General features: G+C 40.9%; 1 protein-coding gene across 1 annotated transcript; it reads left to right on the top strand.

Annotated features, from left to right (window-relative positions):
* Window positions 1-1,198: 1,198 nt before the first annotated feature.
* LOC139458087 (RNA-binding protein 25-like) lies at window positions 1,199-26,475 on the top strand. The gene is made up of 3 exons (XM_071239394.1): window positions 1,199-1,732; window positions 25,783-25,947; window positions 26,287-26,475. The coding sequence occupies exons 1-3, from the start codon at window positions 1,199-1,201 to the stop codon at window positions 26,473-26,475; spliced, it is 888 nt and encodes a 295-aa protein (XP_071095495.1).

The raw sequence follows: 26,475 nt of genomic DNA, 5'->3' as shown, positions 1-26,475 counted from the left end.
TGTACGTGATATACTGTATACTGTACGTGATATACTGCATACTGTACGTGATATACTGTATACTGTACGTGATATACTGTATACTGTACGTGATATACTGTATACTGTACGTGATATACTGTATACTGTACGTGATATACTGCATACGTACGTGGTATAGTGTATACTGTACGTGATATGTTGCATGTTGTATGTGACATACTGCATGTTGTACATGATAAACTGTTTACTGTACGTGATATACTGTATACTGTACGTGATATGTTGCATGTTGTATTTAACTGCGTGCTGTACGTGATATACTGTACGTGGTATACTGTATACTGTACGTGATATGTTGCATGTTGTATGTGACATACTGCATGTTGTACATGATAAACTGTTTACTGTACGTGGTATAGTGTATACTGTACGTGATATGTTGCATGTTGTATTTAACTGCGTGCTGTACTGTATACTGTACGTGATATGTTGCATGTTGTATGTGATATACTTTTGTTTCAATTATCACATTGTTGTTATGGCATACAAGTGGGCGCATCTAGTCGATTACTTCTCAGTAGCCTGAATTAAGGTGTAATATGGTAATATGCCGAACGCATGTGAATCCTGCATCTCTTGTTTTCAAGTGTTTAATTTAGTTCTGGATATCAAAGAAAGTATTGCGAATTGTTCCAGACAAGTTAATAATTAAGAACGTGCAACAGTCCGCTTCTCCACTTACTCTCATGAATCAAAATTGACGTTTTAAACCACACAGGTGTTAAATCTCCATGCCATGTATGTTTGACTCTGAATACCACTTGCTCCTTGTCACCTACATCCCTCACTAAGACTATAGCAGACCTAGAGACGGCAATGGCAAATAAACCACCTTTTAGCCATTTAATGCGCTTCGCCATCATTCCGCTTACAGTTTCGGATTCATTCAACGTAAATGCACCTTCTCCTGCCTGAATGAGGAACTTTTGTACTGTTGTAGAGAACAGTCCCTGTGCATATAAAGTCATTCTCAACTTCGCATCGCAGGCAAACATGAAGCTAAACGTCATGGTGGGAAACTTTCTGTAAAGAAAATGATATATATAAAGGGAGATAGAGAGAGAGAGAGAGAAGGACAGGCAGACTGACAGACAGCCTCAGAGAGGGAGACACGGAGTGATAGAGAGAGACAGAGAGAGAGAGACACTGAGAGAGCATGAGAGGGAGACAGACAGACAGAGAGAGACACAGAGAGGGAGACAGAGAGAGAGAGACACACAGAGTGATAGAGAGACAGACAGAGACACAGGGAGGAGACACAGAGAGATATAGAGAGAGAAAGACAGAGAGAGACACAGAGAGAGTGAGACAGAGAGGGAAACACAGAGAGATAGAGAGAGAGAATGACAGACACAGAGTGATAGAGCGAGACACACAGAGACACACAGCGAGAGAACAAGAGAGAGAAAGAGACAGACAGACAGAGGGTGACAGAGAGAGAGACAGACACAGAGAGACACAGGCATACATACAGACAGAAAGAGGGATACACAGTGAGATAGAGAGACAGACAGACAGAGAGGCACAGAGAGAGGGAGACAGAGAGAGAGACAGAGACATGGAGACAGATAGAGAGAGACAGACAGACAGACAGAGACAGAGAGAGAGTGAAAGAGAGAGAGTGTACATATACGACACTTGTGCTCCAATGAAAAGGGATGGTATGGTCTATACCGGAGATATCAGACAGGTTTGTACAACAGTAAAGTCAAGATTTTTATGGATGACATCTTCGTTATTCTCTTATGATGTTAAGTTTCGATACACATTCTTCTACCGTTGGCAAGCATGAGTGATGAAGGGGCAATAAGTCACATCATCTGATGATGGGCATTAACAAACCAGGGCGTGCACCTGTATTCTGGAGGCGATAACAGCTTAAATATAAAATAACATAGTTATACATACTGTGTTATGTCCCATTCCCTTTCCAACTCAAGGTGACGTGGAATCTTGACTTCCCGGTAAGAGCGCAAACGCATTAGAACATCAGAAAAAGAGTTTCTCATGCCGTACAGATATATGCAGTACATGGTATCATTTGTCTGACTAAGTCCCGTGTCAATAGTTGTCCATTCACCCAAGCCGTTTGGTCGAGGAAGAAGAACTTTCTCCCATCGGACTTGTTTCTCCAGCGAATTCCCTATGGGCATGTACAGTGCAATGACGAAGCCAATCTCCTCTCTCCTCAAACCATACAACTCATTATCAAATGAGGGGCTCCAAGTCAACGATAATATCGCTTCAGGTCCTGGACCCTCAGTTGTGGTCCAATTGTCTTTCAAATCTGTAATAGGATACCGTTACAGTCCTTAGCTGGCGCAACATACGAGCTTTGAATTATATTTATCATTGGTGCAATTAATCCTGAAAATATAACTAAGATTGAGAAGATAGTTATTTCATATTGAGTATAGTTCCAGCCATGCTGGCTCCCGATTTTCTACCACCAGGGTGTCGTGTCCTACTGACCTGGATCGGATCAATATCCGCAGATGTCCGGAAAGGTTTCATGTATAAGTGTGGCAAGTTTGGTGCTATTATCCTGAAGTGTTTCATTTTGACGAAATCCTGCCTTAACCGCCCACTATGAAACTCATAATACAAACTTCGCGGCCATATTGCCTAGTTTTGATTTTGCCAATTCCACAAAACATCCCATTCATATGCACACATTAGCAGATCAGTAAAAAGGGTATTACAATTGGTGCCACTGGGATGCCCACTTCTTACCTAAATGTTGTATCCCTAAATTGTACATATAGTTTTTTGAATGAGGTAACTTGACATGCATTCTCCACTAACAGGCGCCAATCCACTTTCGTTAACTTTTAAAAATAAACTTTAATTTTTCCTTTCAAAATATGTCTTAGATCAAAGTTGGATAGTGCCTAGAAATGATGTTAAAACGGCTTCCCTCCAGCAGTTCTAGATATTTTGATACGGACATTCACATGCAGACCAATGATTTTGTCATGTGACAGATACGTTACATTTAGTATGTCAGGTTGATGTCAAGTTTGTATGTTTTACATTTCTCTTGCAATTGGAAATGTTTTCATTACGAACCTTGGTATCAAGCATAAGTTTTGAGCAAAACATACATTAACTGACTCATTTTTAACGTTAGTGTCACACAGTAAGATATTTTCTTATTTCTTGACATTGTCCAAAATAATTATTCCTCAGAGTGCAGATAAACTTTTTTTAGCTGTAAGAGTAAGCATATCTTTTGTTATTCTAAAGAAAGTTGTTTTATTTATTCTCACGTTTTGTAAGACACAATGAATGTCGGGATGACATTTGCTTTCATTTTTGACAAATTATCCTGCGCCTCTAAAGATATCCTTCTCCTCCTTCTCCCCCTTAACACAACAAAATACACAACTACAACATATTGGGAAACTGTACGGTGCACTGACTGACCGCAGTTTTTTCGTCAACAAATATCCACATTATCATGAACATCGTCCGCATCAGACACATCACCAGCATCATGACCATCAACACATCGTAATTTACATAAATATAAACTCGATGCTCCACATTCCAACGTATACATATACACAGGCATCGACGCCTTATCACATATTCTAATGGCTCGTCAGCGCATACTCAGAGTATATCCCAAATCCATACTTTCACAACAGGAGGTGTTCGAGATTTCAACAATGGATACTGATCCATCTGACAACGTATTATTATGGGTCGCCAGCACAACTCGCAAACAACGTATACCATCCAGATCATCATATGGACAGTAGCAGCTACTATACACATAAATAATAAAAAAATATAGATTCAACCGACTTGTTCTCCAGTCGGCATCATACATCACTGAACATGTTTAATATAGCCAGCCCCGACTGCACCGCACCTGAGAAAGAAGTTTCAACTTCGCCCCCTTACTTATATACCCCTTACGAAACCAGGTTACCCCACTTTGTTGTGCTTTCCGACGTTAGGAGAAAATAATTTCGTTCTAATTCGTCCCTCAAACGAAAGCTATAAAATCGTTGAATTAAGTTAAAATGAGTTAAGTTGTGTGTCATGATACTTGAAAGAAATACATTTATGCATTTGCGAAACAAAAACATGAGTTTCAAGTAAAGGAACATATTCTCGCCAATTGGCGTGCCGAAGGGCCTACCCATGGGCATATCTTCACCCATGGGCCACACTTCGCCCATAGGCCACACTTCGCCCATAGGCCACACTTCGCCCATGGGCCACACTTCACCCATAGGCCACACTTCGCCCATAGGCCACACTTCACCCATAGGCCACACTTCACCCATAGGCCACACTTCACCCATAGGCCACACTTCACTCATAGGCCACACTTCACCCATAGGCCACACTTCACCCATAGGTCACACTTCACCCATAGGCCACACTTCGCCCATGGGCCACACTTCACCCATGGGCCAATCTTCACCCATAGGCCACACTTCGCCCATAGGCCACACTTCGCCCATAGGCCACACTTTGCACATGGGCCACACTTCACCCATAGGCCACACTTCACTCATAGGCCACACTTCACCCATAGGCCACACTTCATCCATAGGCCACACTTCACCCATAGGCCACACTTCATCCATAGGCCAATCTTCACCCATAGGCCACACTTCGCCCATAGGCCACACTTCACCCATAGGCCACACTTCGCCCATGGGCCACACTTCGCCCATGGGCCACACTTCGCCCATAGGCCACACTTCACCCATAGGCCACACTTCGCCCATAGGCCACACTTCGCCCATAGGCCACACTTCACCCATAGGCCACACTTCACCCATAGGCCACACTTCACTCATAGGCCAATCTTCACCCATAGGCCACACTTCGCCCATGGGCCAATCTTCACCCATAGGCCACACTTCGCCCATGGGCCACACTTCACCCATAGGCCACACTTCGCCCATAGGCCACACTTCACCCATAGGCCACACTTCACCCATAGGCCACACTTCATCCATAGGCCACACTTCACTCATAGGCCACACTTCACCCATAGGCCACACTTCACCCATAGGCCACACTTCGCCCATAGGCCACACTTCGCACATGGGCCACACTTCGCCCATAGGCCACACTTCACCCATGGGCCAATCTTCACCCATAGGCCACACTTCGCACATGGGCAGGCCCTTAGTGTACATATTGAGCTTTTGAACAATTTTTTTTCCATTTTTTCTTCCTTGGTATGTTCCCATGAAAACAACATGTTTAATTTTGTAAATACCTTTGACCGAGACTGGGCAAATACCGTAGAGTTTCTGGACTTTTGGGTTTCCAGATTTAAAATGGGACATGTTAATTATATATGTACACGAAATGTGTTGGCATCACGTTCAGTACCCAAGACCCCATGTATTGAGGAATTACGATCTCCCTTCAATTGTGTGGGATAGCGGTGTAGAGAGAATCAAATCAAATGTCTTGAAAGAATTGCAATAGGGTATTTCAGTATTGGGTTTTAGATAGGGTTATTCTTTTTCAGAGTGTGCATTCTACCAGTGACAAGACTAATCACTGACTTTATCCACTCTGAAGGACATACAATGTTCATATTGATAGAGACAAACCGTTTACACCAGCAAATGACCTTCTCGATGGGAAACTAAAATTTAGGGCGAAACCAACATTATCAGTGGTTCGATAAGGGAGCTAACTCCGTTTGCCTAATCGAAAGTTCGAGGTGGGCCCACATTCGAAACTAAACGCACTTGTTGTTGAGAATATGTACAACTTAAACAAACCCGCATTACGAACTGCTATTTTGTCTATTAAAATAAGTATTATGACTTATAATTGGATTAGAATGTACAAATGCGATGACAGTACAACAGAACTCACTTCTACGAACATCGCCAAACTAGGTCGTGGGGTCATAAATATTCATGAGTTATTCCTTTTATGGAACAAGTTCTCGGAAAAGTGTGAGGCTTGCATCATGACTATCATGTCCGAGATCAATTCAAGTGTAGACATATTTCCAGCGGCAAACTTATGATTAGATTGATGTGTTATACTGGAAAAAGTAGAATGAGTGGTATTGTAAATGTAATTTGAAGTAGATCGAAGTTTCTTGCTTTGTAACTATTTTTGCAAAACTAGTGCGGTCAGCTATGATGACGTTATTAAAACTTCAAAGACAGTGTGTGCATTTATATAGATATTTCCCATCAATATTACAAAATGAGAATAATATGTTAGCTCAACACGAGTTGTCGGCATGGCGGGCTTATTTGTGACGGTTCTCGCTCACTCACCCACAGAGTTGAAAATATGGCAGTTGCAACGTTAAAAGTTTCAAATATTCGCTGAGCGTTATGGGAATTGTGCCTGGAGATTTGTCATGCAGGATATGTCTCGCCTAAAGCAAATATTTCGGTTGATACATACAATTTTTTTCACTTTTGTTAGAGCTCTCACAATGTCAGCCTTCTCCCCGCCTCACGCATGCGCAAACTTCAAAGACTTTGTGTGCATTTATAAAGATATTTCCCATCAATATTACAAAATGAGAATAATATATAATGTCACACACCCATGCAAAGTAATGACAAATGTGAGTCCACTAGCCTAAATGACTCAGTCAACCCAATGAAGCCCAGCGATCTACAAATGTGGGCCCACCTGTTTCGATCACTATAAGACGCGAACAATGTGGGCCCACATTTTAGAAAATGATTACTATTATCAATATTTAAGTAGAATTTCGCGATTAATAAATGTGGTCCCTCCTGCTGGAATCAAATGACGGAAGAACGTCTGTCCACATTTAGGAATTGATTACCAGAACTAATTAAACAACCTAACGAATCTAGGCGATATACACACTTGTTTTGATCACCATATATGACGGGAAAAATGTGGGCCCACATTTTAGAAAATGGTTATCAGCACTAAACCAATCTAAGAATATGTACGGATGGAAACATATTTATGTAATGCATTCAAACATTTAATTAAGAATACGTTGTACCTTAGTGATAAGCTGGGCATTAAATAGCTGGGCCAACAACGTACAGCGTGACTGACGCCATTTCTCGCAAATACGAAAACAACGGAGATAGCTCCCGTTTGAAATTCCCCAAGATGAACCACTGATAATTCGGTTCAGTGATACAAATAGGCTTTCGCCACCAACAAAACATAACGAAATATTTCACCCGGCAGATTTACAATACATTTCCACATGCCATAGTTCATCCTCAAAATCAGTTATCCTCCAGTGGCGTGTATGATAGGAACTGGCAATCCACAACATCACTAGGGACATAGATGGTCACAAACAACTAGAGTATGATGACGTGTGTGTCACGCTGACTCTCGAGACAAAACAGAACAGTTGTCAGGCTGGTCTTTGTTTTTTGTTTAGCGCCGCACTCAGCGATATTCCAGTTATATGAATATGCTTGCCGTAAAAGGCGACTACAGTCCGTTTGATTCCATTTTGTTGCAATTATTAGATTTTGAGTTAATGAGCAATTCATCGGTCTCAGATGGAATCAAACGGACTCTAACTCTTGGTGAGGACGAAATTACCGATTGAACACACGTTGGATTTTATGTCAAATTGGTGTCATTCTTGAACATTGAAAAGCTAGGACTCCACTACTGACAATGTACGTGACCCTTAATCCAACATCCGGTCTTCGTAGGTTCGAACCTCAAGTTTGTCTCTATTATGATTATGATTATTTGATGCACTACTGCCTTGAAGTTCATTCCGCTTGCCTGCGATGAGAATGCGTGTAAAACGCTTGTGACACGGCTGCTCAACGGGTTGAGAATCAGTCGAGGACGCGTGTGCAACGAGGGTACAGTTTAATTTGACAAATAAAACCGATGAATAGTGAGTTAAACGAAAACAATCAGATGTCGACGATGTGGTGTTTGTGTTGGTGACAGGCCATTGACCTATGTTCACCAGACCATAGGGGCGGTCGGGTAGCCTAGTGGGTAAAGCGTTCGCTCGTCACGCCGAAGACCCGGGCTCGATTCCCGACATGGGTGAATTGCGTGAAGCCCATTTCTGGTGTCCCTCGCCGTGATATTGCTTAAATATTACTAAAAGCGGCGTAAAACCGTATTCACTCACTAGACCATAAACAAAAAGTCTGTCCGTCTTAAATAGTTTTCAGTTGTTTAGACTTACAATGTATATGCATGAACCATTCCACTTGGGCCTAGACATTGTAGTGGAACAGACGATGAGGGAACTGGATAGCCCCAACCTGTACCAGGCCAGGCCCTAAACATGCTTCCATGGATGTCTTACGATATGTCGATTATAGGCGAGGTGAGGTGAAATGGGGTTTAAAGGGGCACTGATCTAAAGCAATTCCCCGGGACTGGTTGATGCCTTTGTTATTGTTTTTCCGCCGTGAGTACCCGGATGATACGCAACGCAACTGAGCGTGACAAAGAGACTGGGCTACCGCCTGCAAGGACAGCAAAATAAACTTGGGACAATATTTGTTTTACCCATTTTTGAACACTGATTGGTTAACTGTGATCTATAAAGATTTCGACAAAGGGCACATGTTAATTAATTTCTTCAGCCTAAACAAACAGACAAAAAGAACGGCGGAGCTTATCGGTTGTCGTCATTTGGAAATACCCCTAAATTGTTATAGTTATAAAAAAAAGTATCCATGCAGTGAAAGCATTTTCGGATTTCGGATTGCGTCGATAATACGATTACTACTTCCTTGTTGTCATCCACGTGTTCTGGTATTGATTGATCACTGTTATCTTGCACAGTGGATATGTCAAAAGTGAGTGTTTACATGTCTAGGTTTACTAAAACAAAGGGAATACACTCATATCCTTGCGTGAAGTGCCGGTGTAAAAACACCATACTTTGTGCAAAGGGTTAACCGATAATACGTTGATTAATTGCTCATTGTGATTGTTATCTAACTCAATGGATTTTTTAAGGAACCGTGGACGTTATGAAAATAGTTGTCACGATGGCTTTCTCAGCCGACCTTTGAGAGTTGACGCCTATGTGAAACACCCGAAACAATCTAAGTGATCAGTTTAGAAACAAACACAGGTTATAATATCCCGAAACGATGTATGTATTTTAAAATATTTGATAGTTTCAGAGACACGTGACATCGAATACGTTTCTTTGTACAGCTGCAGACGTTTGGGATATTGTTCCTTTGTGTGGATATTCACGGGTACTTTCCTCGAACAAGAAAGCTGCCTAAAATTATACACATAAATTTGGTAGGTTGTAATTATGATATTCGCATTTTGTTTTCCTTCATTTGCAGTAGCATTGGACAGATTTGTTCTTGTTACTCTACGGGGAATTCTTCGATGCACGATAGACGTTGTTTTCACAAGTCTTTTCCTCTGTATATTACAGTCAATTTGTAAAATGTGATTCTCTCAGGCAATTTATAAAATGTGGAAATATTTCAGTCAATTTGACTGAAAAATCTGTCCGTGTCTTTAACAGATTGACCAAAATTGATTAAGACAATCAACAGGGCCTACAAACATCACAATATATTATTATGTAGGATTAGAAGCCAAACAATATAGATATGTATTTTTCATCGTAACATTTTCAGTCTCATGGTGATGATATTAAACATAAAAAATGTTATAATCTGTAAATAATACAGATCGACATATATTTGTCAATTTGTAAAATAACTGAATATTCAGGCGTTTAATATATTTCAGATCGACATATATTTGTCAATTTGTAAAATAACTGAATATTCAGGCGTTTAATATATTTCCTAAGTGAAAGTTTTGCACATTTTGACTGCAAAAATATAAACACGATAAAATAAGCAATGCTCAGGAGAAATATTTACATTGTGTTGCAAGTAAAAATAGTGTAAACGAAAATAGCACAATTACCAGGCAAGTGTCTTATCAAAACTTCGTCACCATTACCGATGCTCCCCACAAAGATACCTACATTTTCTTATTATTTCCAAGATTGTATTTCATATTGTTGATCAATGTGACCATACGCCCTTATACGATCAATACAAGCGTCATCATAAAGATGACATATCCCCCCGGCAGCTGTCTGTAAAGTAACCACAAGTAAATGTGCAATTCTGTATGTAATAGCCAATAGTTGAATGTTCTTTAAGAAGCATACATTGTTTACCCACGGATTGGTTTTCGAATTCTGGCCCGGAAATGAACCCGTTCCCCAATGGAATCTAGGTCCAACTTCATTCCATAAAAATTGTAAAAAAAATAAAAAGTCGTCAAGAAAAAGAATATCAAAAAGCACCACTTCAGTATGTGCCTAATAGATTTGCCAAGTTTCGATCAAATACACTGAATGGTTTTCGAATTCTGCCCCGGAAACGAACCCTATCCCAAATTGAGTCTATGTCTAACTTCATTCCATAAAAAAAATTTAAAAAATAAAAATTAGAAAAATCCCAAAATATCAAAAGGCACCACTTCAGTATGTGCCTGATAGATTTGCCAAGTTTCAATCAAATACACTGAATGGTTTTCGAATTCTGCCCCGGAAAGGGAAATCATTACGGATGGACGGACGGACAGACGGACTAGTCGAACTAGTCTAGGTTTTTGCTATATCATCCGGGTATTCACGGGAAAAAAACAATAACAAAGGCAACAACCAGTCCCGGGGAATTGCTTTGGATCAGTGCCCCTCTAACGTTGCGTCCATGATTATTGCACTTATATAGCGACGTGCATATACGTGTGTGGCTGCTTGCACTAGTCCGGACTGATGCCGATTTATAGTGCTAGCTCAATGAGATACCATGCCGCAGTTTAACATGAATACCCAACTCAGGCACAGTATACTGACTCCGAGCCGACCACTCCTTGTTTTAGCCCCTTAATGCTGAGCGCCAGACAGAGTAACAACAAGTACCATCTATTAACGTCTTTTGGTATGACGTGGCCGGGGATCGAACCCCGGACCTTCTGCTCTCCGGGTGGACCTTCTACCACTAGACCACGGAGGCGGTCATGACGATTATATGATGTCAGTCATATGATAACATTAAGGCATGTCCACGCAGTCAGAAATACAACTACAGTTAAAGATCGATAGCATCCTAAATCAAGCTAAGAGTATTACGTGCATCGGGGGACCAACACCATCAGATTGGTCATTAACATTTGCACAATGCTGCGCAAATTTTATTCTTGAAAACATTTTCTTGATGCTCATCAGTTAATCTTTTTTAATGAATTTTCCAAGTTTTAATGAAATCAATATTTTACCTGTCCGTGCTTCCACATTCTTTCTCAGAGAGGCAACTGCATCCTAATTACTTTACCGACTTCCTTATCTTTGGACAACCCTGAAACATCTCACACTTTGTCATTGCTTCCACATTCTTTCCCAGAGAGGCAACTGCATCCTAATTACTTTACTGACTTCCTTATCTTTGGACAACCCTGAAACATCTCACACTTTGTCATTGCTTCCACATTCTTTCCCAGAGAGGCAACTGCATCCTAATTACTTTACCGAGTTCCTTATTTTTGGACAACCCTGAAACATCTCACACTTTGTCATTGCTTCCACATTCTTTCCCAGAGAGGCAACTGCATCCTAATTACTTTACCGACTTCCTTATTTTTGGACAACCCTGAAACATCTCACACTTTGTCATTGCTTCCACATTCTTTCCCAGAGAGGCAACTGCATCCTAATTACTTTACCGACTTCCTTATCTTTGGACAACCCTGAAACATATCACACTTCAGTATTTTCACTCTGGTTTTACGGTAAAGAAAACTACCTGCTCTCGAACAAGTGAAACAAATTACCTCGTTCTGTGATATTGAATAATTGAGAATGTTTTCCTGGTTGCGTCGACGTTCTATCTTTCCTTTGTAAGTGTTCTTGTATGTCTGTAAAGAAAAATCGGGTACTGATTTACAACAATACTGCGAAGAACAGACCAGGTTTTATCATTTTAACATAAGTCATCAGTGGCAGGTAAATTTCCTTTGAAAATATAGTTTCTTATTTGAAAACGAAAGATAGTGGTGAGGAACATGGGAGTATATATGTGGTTTAATGCTACATTCTACAATGTTCAGCTCCATGACAACGGCCTGTTAATATACGAGTCAGGACCAGACAACCCAGTGATTGATCTTGAGAACAACGATCCACACCGTCGGGTCCGATGTCAAGCAACTCACTAACTTTCAGAGTGTGACAACTGTACCCATTTGGTTGCCTCTTTCACCAATCATAGGTGATGGGGAACTATGATTCAAGTCGGAATCCCTAAAATCCTGTAAATTGTATGACGCTATTTGATAAAAAGACAACATATTTTCTACATTCACAGTTTCTGACGTCACCGCATTGAGTAAACAACTGTCACAAACATTGATTTTTCAAGAATGACACAATATGATAACGGGGTATTACCTTCGTGTGTTTCTGTATAGTAAATATCATATATCAGAGATAAATAATATAAACTTTACAAAAAGTTTGTGTAGTACACTGGTTACTTCTACAATATTATATTTACGACACAGACACACACAGCGTTAAAAGATGAACGTTATGCGCAGTTAGATTCATCTTGTATACCCACCATAGTGGACACACTTTGTTTCGCCACTTCGATACTTTACACATCTGCTTCGTGGTTGACACTCGGAATTGGGAACCTGGGAAGTGAAAGAATTTTAATATACAGTAAACTACGGTTATAACGAACACGCTTATAACGAACTGGCCGATATAACGAACTTATGTTTTAGTCCCGGCCATTTGTTGTTTATATGCTGTATATATGCTTATAACGAACCACGGTTATAACGAACTAAAATTAGTGGTCCCTTTGAGCTCGTTATAACCGTAGTTTACCGATTTAAATAGATAATCCAGACTGGTTATGTACTTACACTGACAGTTATTACGTCAGATAATGCTAAAAGGGGCGAGAGTTGGAGGCGTCTCCAACATTTATGGAACATAAAACCTCAACGCCAACGGGTGCACTAGAGAAACTAACGGTGAAAGTGTTATAGATATCTGACTGAATACTCAAGATCAGGTTGTCATGGACAGGATGATATTCATTACACAGACCAGACAATTTAGTGCAGAGATAGCGGATTTACTTACTTTTTCAAACTAAAAATGATATGTTAATTTTGAAATACATCAACTGTGTAGAATTGCAGAGCTTATGCTGCTAATAACTACAGAAAAAACAACGTTTAAGCAATATATCCGTTTTGTAGCACAGTCGATTTTAATGTTTCTGTCCAACTATTAAGTTTTGTCGATGAAACAACACAATTAATAAATACTACTGAGCTTCTGGAAGAAACTCGGGGACTTCATTCCACCTGCAGAAACATTGAGACAGTTCAAGTAAATATAAAACGCAAACGCCAAAGAATCACCGGTCTCGGTTGTCCTCAGAAACAGATTCGTTTTGGTGCCCAACTTCAAATTATATGAATGGATACTGGAAATCAGCGGAGATGGCAGGTGCTTCAATGTGCACGAATATATGTGTGGTGACGCCAGGTGCTTCAATGTCCACGAATATATGTGTGGTGACGCAAGGTGCTTCAATGTGCACGAATATATGTGTGATGACGCCAGGTGCTTCAATGTGCACGAATATATGTTTGGTGACGCCAGGTGCTTCAATGTGCACGAATATATGTGTGGTGACGCCAGGTGCTTCAATGTCCACGAATATATGTGTGGTGACGCCAGGCGGTTCAATGTGCACAAATATATGTGTGGTGACGCCAGGTGCTTCAATGTGCACGAAAATATGTGTGGTGACGCCAGGTGCTTCAATGTCCACGAATATATGTGTGGTGACGCCAGGCGGTTCAATGTGCACAAATATATGTGTGGTGACGCCAGGTGCTTCAATGTGCACGAATATATGTGTGGTGACGCCAGGTGCTTCAATGTGCACGAATACATGTGTGGTGACGCCGGGTGCTTCAATGTGCACGAATATATGTGTGGTGACGCAAGGTGCTTCAATGTGCACACATATATGTGTGGTGACGCCAGGTGCTTCAATGTGCACGAATATATGTGTGGTGACGCCAGGTGCTTCAATGTCCACAATTTATGTGTGGTGACGCCAGGTGCTTCAATGTGCACGAATATATGTGTGGTGACGCAAGGTGCTTCAATGTGCACGAATATATGTGTGGTGACGCAAGGCGGTTCAATGTGCACGAATACAATTGTGGCTACGCCAGGTGCTTCAATGTGCACGAATTTATGTGGGGTGACTGATGCCACATATATCTGATTTGCTGAAACTTATAAAAACGGAATGTTAATTTTGAATTACCCCTGTGTAGAGATGCTGCTGCTAATAAGTTCAGAAAAAACCCGTTTAAAAATATTGTTTTTTCAACGCAGTGGGGTAGTTTCAAACAGGTCCTGACCTACTGGTAGCACACTCCAGTAATACACTTTACCCAACAGAGTAAATGTGTGTTGCCTGATTTCGCACATCAGTACTCCTGTCATGTGACGGCAAACTGCAATCAAACCAATGAGCACGGATACAGTGACGGCAGACCAAGGATCAATCTCGAACACTCTACAACCTGATTCTCCCCCCAAAGGGGATTTCTTCACAGGCAGTTGTAACCCACAGACAATGTGACCAGTAAACATCACACATATGAAGTCCGGACCTGTGAAGATCCGGGGTAGAATTGGTCTTCAGCAACCCATGCTTGCCGTAAAAGGCGACTATGCTTGTCGTAAGAGGCGACTAACGGGATCGGGTGGTCAGGCTCGTTGATGCATGTCATCTATCCCATTTGCATGGATCGATGCTCATGATATTAATCACTGGATTGTCTGGTCCAGACTCGATTATTTACAGACCGCCGTCATATAGCTGGAATATTGCTGAGTGCGGCGCAAAACAACAAAGCAACCATCCAACCAACCATCTCTTTGACACAAACATCCAGACGGACATAGAAGGGGACAAGACTGTTTGAAACATGAAGTCCTCAATCTTGTTTTTGTCAATCTAAATAAGTTGTGTTTTCAAGTGCCCGCAGGTTCTTGTACTTCGTTGTACACAAGCAAATACAGAGACAGCTTTACAAATGTGAGACGTAACTTGTATGCAAATGTCAGCAAAACTGCAGCAGTTGAAATGTGTGAAACACCCTTTCATTACCGTGTTTTCCTGTGGAGATTACCTTCAGCTATATTTAGCTTCATGCAATATATAGCCCAACGGGAGCTAACAGGTAAACGATCACGTTAAATACACACTGTGTTGTTTCAGGAGCCACGAGTTCTCGTTACATTACTAAATCTACAAAGAGTAAGTGCGAATTAATTTTCAAAAAGGTACTGATTTCCCTCATGTCCAAATGTGTCTTTCATCTTTTAACATTAATCTAAGGATGTCCTAGGGAACTGTGACGCCTTCTTCCCGTCAGGTTAAAAGTGACAATTTTGTGCTGTTACAAATCTTACTTTCTTCCGGCAAGTCCAGTTTTCTTCACTCTCTGAATCCTTTGTTTTACCAGCTGACTCAGTATTTGATGCCATGCAGATCCTGCAAACCAGCGACTTGGAATTCAATCTAACATGACTACAACTAGAAAGCTGCAAACATTTGGTAAAGCACAGTAAACTACCATAAGGCTTCAATTCAGCGAGAGGCGTGTCACATTGCTCTTTGTGAGCACATTGTCTGAATACAGTCATGTCCTTGATCACATCTATGCTGTACATTACGACCCACGGCAAGGTTAAACAAAACAAGAACACTTGGTGTAACATTTGTAACAGCTTGGACACGTTGATGCTGTCACTGTTAGAAGAAGAACGTAGAATGCTAGTCTTGCTTAATATTTCGAGAGTACATCTCAATTCAGGGCTATTATCGCCAAGACGTACTGCTAAACATTGCGCAGAAAGGTCACATGATCTGACAACTGAACTCCACGACCCTGCATTACTCTTCCCGACTGCCCCCGACCAATGGAAAGGCGTTTTGCCTCTGCCCACGGAACCCATACAGTCAGTGCTCAAGACAGTTGAGCATTCAGCATAAATACTTAATATGATACCAATTTGAATTGAGGTTAAAGCGTTTCAGACTTTATACATATCAATAAAAACATTCATGTGCCATTGAGATATATTATTGTGTCGTCGTGAGTATTATCAGTACAGTCCCAATCTCTATCCCAAAGCTGAAATGTCAAGTATATTTTTCTTTCAGTCAATATAATGATTTAGCAAAACTTTCCATAAAGAATCTATAGAGTCGATGTAAAGAACTTGAAATTGTATATTCCTTAAAAGAGCGAGCAGTAGTTTTGAGTTGAAAGATCTCATCGTTAGGTTGTATGGTTAGGCGGCTGTTTTAGTGTCGTTCATGACGGGACCAGGGCCCACTTGCACAAAGCGATCTTAGCGATAAGATGATCGTAACTCCCAAACTTTAACATAGGCCTACGATTGTGCTGTGGGCCCAGGATAATATTCATACCAATATGGAGACAAACGTTTCATAAACCAAGTTATGATTACATGTCATTGTGGGCAAGATCTTGAACAATACTCAAGAGTGTTATTAAAAATTCCGTATAAATAAATATATCAAATGTTACATCCGTTACCCTTGGGTGTGTTAGATGTTGGTTTGTTTGAGGGGATAGCCGGAGTACGGCTGTTTTAATCCACCTCTCATCTACATGTAGCATATGATGAGATCATATGTTCCAAATACCACAGACAGCTGTATTAAAAAGTGCTGAACTATTAGATGCTGCATGAAAACCAGTCTGACTGTACAGGTCCAAATCAAAGCAACACTGAAATATACCACGTCTGTACACATGCCCTGAAGATATTTCAAGCTATACCCCACTTTAAATGTTAAACGCGTTTGTAACATTATTATTCTGATCAGCAGCTTATCCTACACTTCCTCAGCCCCCTGGGGAGTATAGAGATTTGCAACTTTACTGTGCATGATTCAGGAGAGAAACAGATGTTTGCAAATATATTCATATGGACAAAAATTCTGTCCAAGAAAATTTCAGAAAAAAAATGCATTTTAACAAAATTACACTTGATCATTTGAAAGAAGACTCAAAACAAAACAAAATGTTATACACACTTACACCCTGAAATCCATGTCACCCATCCCTTGTTTCCAGTCTGTGGTAGGTGATACAATGTAGGCTTGGTCATAGTCCCGACCCAAGGAGATGGAGGACGTCGAAAAGCCATGTGTCATTGTCATCAATCTGAAATGCCAAGTCATATTGTTATCCGTTGGAGGTATCCTGACTGACCTGTAAAGTAAATTGAGATTTGCGTTTATCATGAAATAAAGTGGCTCAGCATGTCTAAATGCCTCAATTATTGACGCAAACGTGACAATCGTGGCTTAGTATTGGTAGCACATCCACCATGACTTCGTCCATTTCGATTGAACATTTTCTTGGTTACCATGACTATTTGTGAATTTTAAAATATCTCTATTGCGCAAAACAATCTGGATCTAACATTACAGCTGTTTTTAACATGTTCCATTGTCGTTTGTTACATGAACGTTTTACTTAATTGCCACTTTTCTGTTTCAAAACCGTTCTGCAGATTGTTTGTCTGTTCCCTTCCTTCTCCATGGAGCGGTGATAAGCCGTTTGGAAATTGTGGTTATACCGACTCCAAAATAAGTATTCAATCGTGTAAATAACTGTCGTACATTGCCATTGAATTTCATAGGCATTACGTACCATTCCATCGCATGAGGTATTTGTTTAGCTTTAGAGTGGTGTCATCAAATAATCTTTACTACTGTTATTTATTAGATTCTCGTAAGTCTGTCGTATCTTTTATCTCCACTCTCCCAACCGTCCCTCGAGTCTGCACCTCAACAGAAGTCTTTAATAATGCAATAAATGTAATGTTTATTGATCTTTGTCAACTATACTGTCAATCTGCGCCAAAAATGAAAATATGAATTCCAAACCAATCGTATTCACAACCACCATTGCATATTCTCCATGTGTCAGTCCTTTCAACTTTTATATCACAAAATGACAACACACATAATACTCATTGAGTGAATACTTTTTCTCTCTCTCCAAATTGGCAGTATTTTAAAAAGGGTTTTACCTTTAAAACGTGTTGATAATTAATATAGTTGTCAAAACATGTATCTCTTTTGTATGACATTTAACTTCATACTTGACATAAGTCTGTAAATATGTCTCTTGTTTAAATGTACCGTGTGCTTATTGCTTCATGCTTGAGAAATTGTGGATGCCATACTAATTATAAAAAAACTACCGGGAAAAAGTAAGAAAACACAGTAAGAAAAGAGGATTTGACCCACTAATCACAAACATTATCCACCCGTTATAGACTGACAACAGTCGCTGAGACACTGCAAACTTAACGCCCAAGACATAACTATGATACTCGTATCAAATACATCACTATACACATTTCTTGTTTGTGTCATTTTAGGTCACCATCAAACAAGGCTTTATACTTTATTTTGCCTGCCAAAACATTACTGATGTATTATTACTGACGTAGGACAGGAGTACTGCTGTGTAAATAGTAAATGCTATTTTTTATGCATGTTGTATTCGCGAACACTCGAACACTGTCATCACTCATTTTCAGTGGTCCATTCACAGAATTTCCACAGCTATTTACATTTTACGCCAGGTGGAATCTGTTTCGGCAGAAAATCTAGGCCGGTTATTGTCTTCCATTGACAATTTAATGTTGTACATCACGTGACCGTCGAGCATTGAGATGAGCTGTTTGTCGCTTATTTCATACCGTCTGACCCGTAACTCATACTCCAGTAGCCGGATAAAAGATTGCAGCAATTCTATTCGCCGTTTGAGCTCGTTATCGTAGGCTCTGGTTCCCGATAAATCGATTCTGTACTTTTGCCATCAACGGGGCCGGTCATCAACATTTTAGTTGGAAGATACTTTTTTTAGATGCTTTAGAAGTCAATTCAAGTCAAGACAACATGGTCTGGAAGCATCGTCTGAGACAGCTTTTAGACGTTTCTAAAAGGTATTTAGAATACATAAATGGCCAATCATATGCCTCTCTCATCTCACATTATATTTCACATTACTTAAGACCAGCTTATGTGTAGCAATCCTTATTTTCGCCATGGGTATCAGCCTTGGCCTATATTGGTAGCTTTACCACTGTTAATACACAATGCCATTTAGAAAGTGGTCAAATGTAACCGATGTTATATTTAGGAGAACACTTTCTTAGTAAAGTACAGATTCTCGTACTTTTTGGGATGAGTCCCGTCCGGGATTCGAACCCACACTTGCCAGAGTGAGGCACCTAACTCCTAAATATAACATCGGTTACATTTACCCCTGTTGCTGCTAGGTGAATATTACCATTTCTATCATATTTTACACTGCCATTGTATTTATACTGACATTGCATTTTGTACTGAAACTCTGTTGTGACTGCCATGGTAACTGTTGTGCAACAGTTTGTATTGTTCATTGTTTGATACATTTGTTAGTTGTATACCATTATTTTGTGTGTGTGTGTGTGTGTGTGTTGCTTTCACACTGAATTGATCTACTCATTTCTGAATTGACTTCTTGTTTTAATTTGCATGTCGTCACGTATACGAAGTTGTATGTCAAAATTATTGGATTAAAATTTTATTGTATAATACTGTGTGAAGCCAACACTCACTGTTGAGCTAAGAGTGGATGAATTTGTTTGCCAATCTTCCAAAAATCAGGAATTTCAACCTACGCACGCCTGTGGCTCTACTGCGTCTGCACGTGTAAACATAGCATCTGTTCCATATCGAGCACTATACCTGCAGCTGCAGCCCGTGGTGTCTACATTTCAAAACTGTTTAGATAATCCAGACCTTATCAAGCTTACACGATTCGAGGCGCCAGTAAAGCTTTTTCAAGGTTCTGTTGTAGACATGTGGTTGGTTGGTTGGTTTGTTGTTTTACGCCGCACTCAGCAATATTCCAGCTATATGACGGCGGTCTGTAGATTATCGAGTCTGGACCAGACAATCCAGTGATTAATATCATGAGCATCGATCCATGCAATTGGGATCGATGACATGCATCAATCAAGTCGGCGAGCCTGACCACCCGATCCCGGTAGTCACCTTTTACGGCAAGCATGGGTTGCTGAAAACCTATTCTACCCTGGAATCTTCACGGGTCGTAGACATGTGGAGGACATTTCAAAATGAGACGCATACGAGACTAGCATGATATACGATGCAATTCATTATGTTGGCTTGTACTACATATATTCGTGTTATTTTTCAGGTAAACAAAAGACTTGCCTTTGTATGTGTTTGTGACAGGTGCCGAACAGCTGGTATCATCACGATTCGATAGTCATAAACACATGCTCGTCATATAGTCTAGGTCGTGAAATCAAATATGCATTTGGCAGATACATCTTGTGAATATGGAAATGATTTTCTCACTTATATTTTGTTGTTATGCTTTACAAAGATAATCGTTCTCATAAAGGATGTTTGAATTTGAAATAAACTTGGTATTATCATTTATATTTCTTGAGGCCCTACTTTTTTTTAAAGAATAAACATTTAAAAAAATATAAGCTGAATTAGGAAACACTGCACAACAACGTTATTCGTGTAGCATCCGTGAATTAGCTGGTTAGTAAAGCCTTAAAACATAAAAGATAAAGCTTGCAGCAGTTAACCTCCGGTTGATAAAATGTACAGCCGAGCAATTAGAGTATACTACCTAATCAAAGTATAATCATTTGGGTGTTCATGAGCAAGAAGTTAAATTATACACGTGGGAAAGTATGAGAGCCACCAACTAATAAATGATGTCTTTTTTTACCGTAGATTTCCTACATCATTATTTTGAAAGAAATAAAGCAAATCTTGAGAACCAAATTCACTGTGGATTTACAAATAAACTAAAATTAAAAAAAATGTCCTTTGTATGTGTTGTGCCTCCCGATACAATACAGTAGAGCTTTCAAATGTTTTATGATAGAAAACATAGAGGACATTTCTCAATTGGGCACATTAGTGACCAAGGGCATGTATTTCATCCTGATCATTCGTACAATGGGATTCTCGTCCGAGCGCACGTCAAATATCATTTCACATTTTTCGAACCCTTGGTATTTTCAGTATTTCATCCTTATCATTCGTACAATGGGATTCTCGTCCAGTCAAGGCAAACGCTTTGCTGAGTATGTTTGTGTTTTGTTTTCACAGCGGACAAAGATGCAATGTGACGATGGATTGGGGAAACGCATTCCTTCATATTCGTTTTGTGGCTGAGCTCGAGTGAGTTGGGTGTAACACGGTTTTGAACAGTAGTCAGTATCATCAAAGCTCTTCAGCAAATTTTATTAGGAATGCCTTAAAAGATGCAGATAGGTGATGATGTATGTCCCGAGTAAAAGTGGGAACTCAAGAGGATACTGTAATAATGACAACACAAACCCATATACACAAATAAACAAATATCAGACATCACAATTTAAAAGTTTTACTCCATGCTAAAATATTCTCTCATGTCCCAACAAGATCCGTCTTAGTCCATTTGCAATACTTACTTCACATATTGTGCATGCACAATTGAAGTTTCAAATAATGCCGACATGGCACTTCTGTTCACAACCAATCTCGACCTGGGAACTGACCACTTTGTCTCGATCTAGATGATAGATAGCAAAAGTAAGCTTTCAACGTGATGAACAAAGAGCACGCACATCTAAAATCGCCCAAGTTCAATGACACGTCACATTCATAGCGTGTATGACCACCCCCTGCTACAAGACATGAAAAAACTCTCTGGCGCACAGAAAAAGTCCGTCATCTGATTTCGTCCATTAGGATACGTCGGTTCTTATTGTGAGGTCTGGATCAGATCCTCGTTGGCTGGAGGATGTGGTCGCTGTTGAATATGAAGATCCAAGAGGTGTTCTATAGATGGACGTGTCGGGGGAGTGTGCAGACCACGGCAACACAGATGCCTTGTGCGATTTAGGCAGCGTCATGCTGGTAAAGGACACCATGTGGCAGTTGTTGTAGAACTGGTAGAACAATCGGAGGATGTATGTCATCCATGTTTCGCTGAGCTGTCGTATTTCCCGAATACTGCTAAAGGCATCGTAAAACCATACTCACTCACTATATGCAATAAACTGTATGTCGCCTTGGGGTGCATGCCTGTTCACTTGTTCCAACCAACTCTTCCCTTAGGCATCTTACCAAGTCACAGTTGGGTCTTCAGCAACTTGGGGATACCAGAGATGGGCTTCACACATTGTACCCATGTCGGAAATCGAACGCGGGTCTTCGGTGTGACGAGCGAACGATTTAACCCCTAGGCAACCCGACCACCCCTTATTGCATGTAATATGCTGTGTCTTAGTGTTTAAAGTTGGAAACAAAATCAACCAACCATGTTCTTTTACACTAGGTAACCGTATACTGGAAATGACATCGAACACAATATAATCTGAAATGACCACGATAGCTCGTGCAAGGCGAGAAGGAATTTGAATGCCCTAGAGAGATATTGGACAAAGAGCAGGTCGTCTGAACCCAGTCTGCTGTGTAAAGATATGGCGGAGAGTACATACATGTAGTACAACCATAGATATGCCCTAAAAAGTGTTTTATTTCCAACTGCTATGTTATACAACTTTAGCTGATGCAAGGAACACCTTCTGTGAGCATCTTTTTGACACTTTAAATATCGAACAATACAGGTGTTTTGAGGACTGTGCAGATGACGAAGTAAAACTTGTGACATTTCTAGGTGGTATAAGCCCTACTGAAGAGGATACGAGCTTTCACGGATGGGCTGAATCCATATCTTCTGTATCACGAGACATAAGCTCCTTGAACCTGCGATCAATGATCTATCTATGGACAGTGAATATCTACCAGGATCATGCCAGCAAGTATTCAGTATTGTGAAACATTCAATTTCTCTGCTAAATGTTCTTGTAAATATGTTGTGTTATCATGATTACTTATAGAATAACCCACGGGGTACGAGTGATTACGGAAAATATGTCACGATTGAAATTAATGTTTTAATTTCCGAGCTTTTGTCTTGTATCCATCCCCGTGTGAAAAAACACTGTCCACTCACTCCAATCGCATTACTCACTTAAAGTTTTGTTACGCGTGAAAAATATAGCTTTGTTAAAAAACTAGAAGATCACATTATTGCAGTTATATTTCTGTCTCATTTACACAGCATTCATCCAAAAAGGTTCATCAGGTTTTTTAATCAAGGCTTGTTTTCACACGATCTCACCACCGCCGTGCATCGGCAGATACATGTGTGGTCGACTTGGGGTTATTATGGGTAAATATATATATTTAAGAACGCAGTGGGTGGGTTAGTTTAAGGGAGAGTTGAACGGCTGACGTAGTACCTATCTTTGTAGTCCTTGTGTAGAAGCTTATGCCCACGCGGGCGTAGTGGCTGGGAAGACGTGACGATGCCAGCTTCTTGCATGCTCGGCTAGGCGGAAGCCATGATTGAGAGAGCCGAGATGTAAGGAGCGTGTTCATTGGTTGTGTCCGTTTTCCTGGTCACATTGTCCGCGTGTTTGCTCTATAAGCCTACCCTGGGTAGGGAATTGTCAGTCGTCACTCACCAGTATCTGGTAAGGTACGGTCGACTCCCGCGTCCTGAACCAGGATCATTTATCATTTATTATAGGGCTTTCGTTGAGATGTTAGATAAAGAGGTATGGGTGGGGGGAAAGTAGAGTAGGTAGTGAATAGGTTCGTTTTATAGACGTTTACTTTTGGGAGTTAAGTTAGAGGGGTGGTTAAGAGTACAAGTTTAAGTAATAAGGTTGAATAGGTTTATATAGGTAGGGAAGGGGGAAAATAACTTAGGTTATAGATAAGAGAAGGATTTTGCCCCTGTTGTTTTTTCCTGTTAAATAAACTTTAAATCCAACGTCATTCTCTGTGTTTTGTTTATAATAAGAATTAATTAGTAACCCGGTCAGGAGCCTCCTAGAATGTAGAGATAAAAGAATACTGCACAGGGAGAAGAGAGCACAACGCAAAACACCGCAGTATAACATCTGACCTTTTGTCAACTATCTCTACAGTTCTACTGTCACTGGGCGCCTTTTACAGGCTTCAGAGGGCGCCTATTACACATGCATTTCACATTGAGAAGAGGAAACACGGAAAACCTGTCAATTTTTCTATATGTCATGTGAAAAAAATGCCAAAACCTTTAACAACACCATAGACGGAATGTACAGAAGTCTTATTTGTTAGAGAAAAGTTACGAAAAGTAAGTAAACTGTCACAGTGTCGGAATACGAGAGCTGTCACAGTTTCGGAACACGATTGCTGTCACAGTGTCGGAATACGATAGCTGTCACAGTGTCGGAATACGATAGCTGTCACAGTGTCGGAGTACGATAGCTGTCACAGTGTCGGAATACGATAGCTGTCACAGTGTCGGAATACGATAGCTGTCACAGTGTGGGAATACGATAGCTGTCACAGTGTGGGAATACGATAGCTGTCACAGTGTCGGAATACGATAGCTGTCACAGTGTCGGAATACGATAGCTGTCACAGTGTCGGAATACGATAGCTGTCACAGTGTCGGAATACGATTGCTGTCACAGTGTCGGAATACGATTGCTGTCACAGTGTCGGAATACGATTGTTGTCACAGTGTCGGAATACGATTGTTGTCACAGTGTCGGAATACGATAGCTGTCACAGTGTCGGAATACGATAGCTGTCACAGTGTCGGAATACGATTGCTGTCACAGTGTCGGAATACGATTGCTGTCACAGTGTCGGAATACGATAGCTGTCACAGTGTCGGAATACGATAGCTGTCACAGTGTCGGAATACGATAGCTGTCACAGTGTCGGAATACGATAGCTGTCACAGTGTCGGAATGAATGACGCCACATGACCCAGAAATGAGACAGACGAAACCAGGAATGACAAGAGAACCGGCGTTACAGTTTAATCCGGACGACAAGTTTAATGAACAACGTTGTTTATTTGAGGCAAGTGTGACTGATTGGAAACATGTGCATGTGGGATTTTAGGACGACTTGTCAAAAACGCTTGTGGAGATGTTTTGATGTCATTCACAGGCTCATGGTCGAAGAGCTGTTGATAGACTAACACGGTATCTGGAGACTTGGTGTCCGCACTCACGAAATTCATTTAGTTTAATATCGGACACAGGATCAGCTCGGTGGGGTAAGTTTTCTTTTCCTTGTATACTGAACACCAAAAGAAATGCGAAATCTTCAAGTTCCTATTTAATATGGGAAAATGGTTGTGAAAACAGTTGGCTGCTATGGTTCCATTGTAATGGGCTTTAATTGTTTCAAAATGACCCTAACCAGAGTTAAGGGCAGTGAACTCTTAATCCACAGCGCTCAAACGCACCGACGTTGAAGTCAGTGTGGGATGGATACGCACGAAATGCACGTGCTGCTTATGCCGCAAAAACTGTCCGTGAAGATGTTGTCTTTAAAAGCCACGAAAGTGTCACTGTGAATCATTCACTCATCAACGTCAGTGGCGATGCCACGACTATCACAGATCGAGAGAGATATTGGGCAACTTCAAGCTGGTGAGAGTGTTTAGAGAGTTGCAAACACCTTTAACGTCCACGTTTCCACAATCTACCGTCTGCAGGAAAGATTCCAGACAACCAACAGCACCAGAGACAGGCATCGTACCGGCAGACCACGTGTGACAACACAACGTCAGGACCGTCACATTCACAGGTCACATCTGCAAGAACGTTTCCTGTCGGCCAGTGAAACTGCTAGGAACGTCGTTGGAAACTACGTGAGGGCTGTAAGTTCCAACACAGTAAGATGGCAACTTCGTGACAGAGGGCTTCAGTGTAGGCGACCATCTCAAGGTCCTGTTCTCACTCAACGTCACCGTCTCCTGAGACTTCAGTGGGTCCAAGCACGCTTGAATTGGCGTCATCAGCAGTGGAGAAGACTTCTGTTCTCTGATGAAAGTCGGTATTGTGTTGATCGTGCCGATGGACTTGTTAGAGTATGGCGACGTCGCGGTGAGCGCTATCATGACCAGTGTGTCCTTGAACGGAACTCATGGGGTGGTCCTAGTGTCATGGTTTGGGGTGGAATAGGGTTAAATCAAAGTACTGACCTTGTAATCTTTCAGAACGTTGGAGCTGGTAGGGGCAATGGTGTCACTGCTCAGCGTTACATTGATCAGGTGTTGAGGGCCCAGGTTGTACCGTTTTTTGCAAGACATGGCAACTTCCAATTTCAACAGGATAACGCTCGTCCCCATACCGCCAGGATTACTCAAGCCTTCTTGCAACAGCACAATATCAACACCATGCCCTGA

Source organism: Haliotis cracherodii, unplaced genomic scaffold (assembly GCF_022045235.1).
Source record: "Haliotis cracherodii isolate W230 unplaced genomic scaffold, xgHalCrac1.p SCAF_12, whole genome shotgun sequence".
Lineage (NCBI taxonomy): Eukaryota > Metazoa > Mollusca > Gastropoda > Lepetellida > Haliotidae > Haliotis > Haliotis cracherodii.
The sequence above is the reverse complement of the archived record's forward strand: the minus strand, read 5'-3'. Positions and strand labels throughout refer to the sequence as shown.

Coding starts and splice junctions, on each gene's coding strand:
- LOC139458087 (XM_071239394.1), top strand. CDS start 1,199: ATGAGAGGGAGACAGACAGACAGAGAGAGACACAGAGAGGGAGACAGA. Junction 1,733..25,782: donor ATACCGGAGATATCAGACAG/GTTTGTACAACA, acceptor TACCGTCTGCAG/GAAAGATTCCAGACAACCAA. Junction 25,948..26,286: donor TTGGAAACTACGTGAGGGCT/GTAAGTTCCAAC, acceptor GTAATCTTTCAG/AACGTTGGAGCTGGTAGGGG.